Here is a 222-nt window from a genome sequence, read left to right on the forward strand (position 1 = left end):
TTCAGCTTGTGGATGATGATGGAGTTGGTGGCCAGGAAGATGCTGCAGGGCAAGAAGTAGATGGTGACACAGTGCACCCACTTGAGCACCGTGTCCAGGGCGGTGGGGGGGTCAGCGTCACGCCACACGTCCAGCCACCAGTAGAAGGGGATGCCCGTGGCCAGAGCCACAGCGAAGACGGCCGCAATGATCTTGCCGGGACGCTGTGGGTGGGAGATGGCG

The 222-nt window shown here is 62.2% G+C and overlaps 1 protein-coding gene across 1 annotated transcript in view; it reads right to left on the minus strand.

Annotated features, from left to right (window-relative positions):
* Positions 1 to 6: 6 nt before the first annotated feature.
* The window catches only part of LOC104619925 (probable G-protein coupled receptor 142), a gene marked incomplete at both ends in the record, with an annotated part of 534 nt that continues 318 nt past the window's right edge, over positions 7 to 222 (minus strand). Inside the window, 1 exon segment of the mRNA XM_010285978.1 lies at positions 7 to 191. Within this exon segment, the coding sequence (XP_010284280.1) occupies positions 7 to 191 (185 nt within the window).

Source organism: Phaethon lepturus, unplaced genomic scaffold, assembly GCF_000687285.1.
Source record: "Phaethon lepturus isolate BGI_N335 unplaced genomic scaffold, ASM68728v1 scaffold23104, whole genome shotgun sequence".
Classification (NCBI taxonomy): domain Eukaryota; kingdom Metazoa; phylum Chordata; class Aves; order Phaethontiformes; family Phaethontidae; genus Phaethon; species Phaethon lepturus.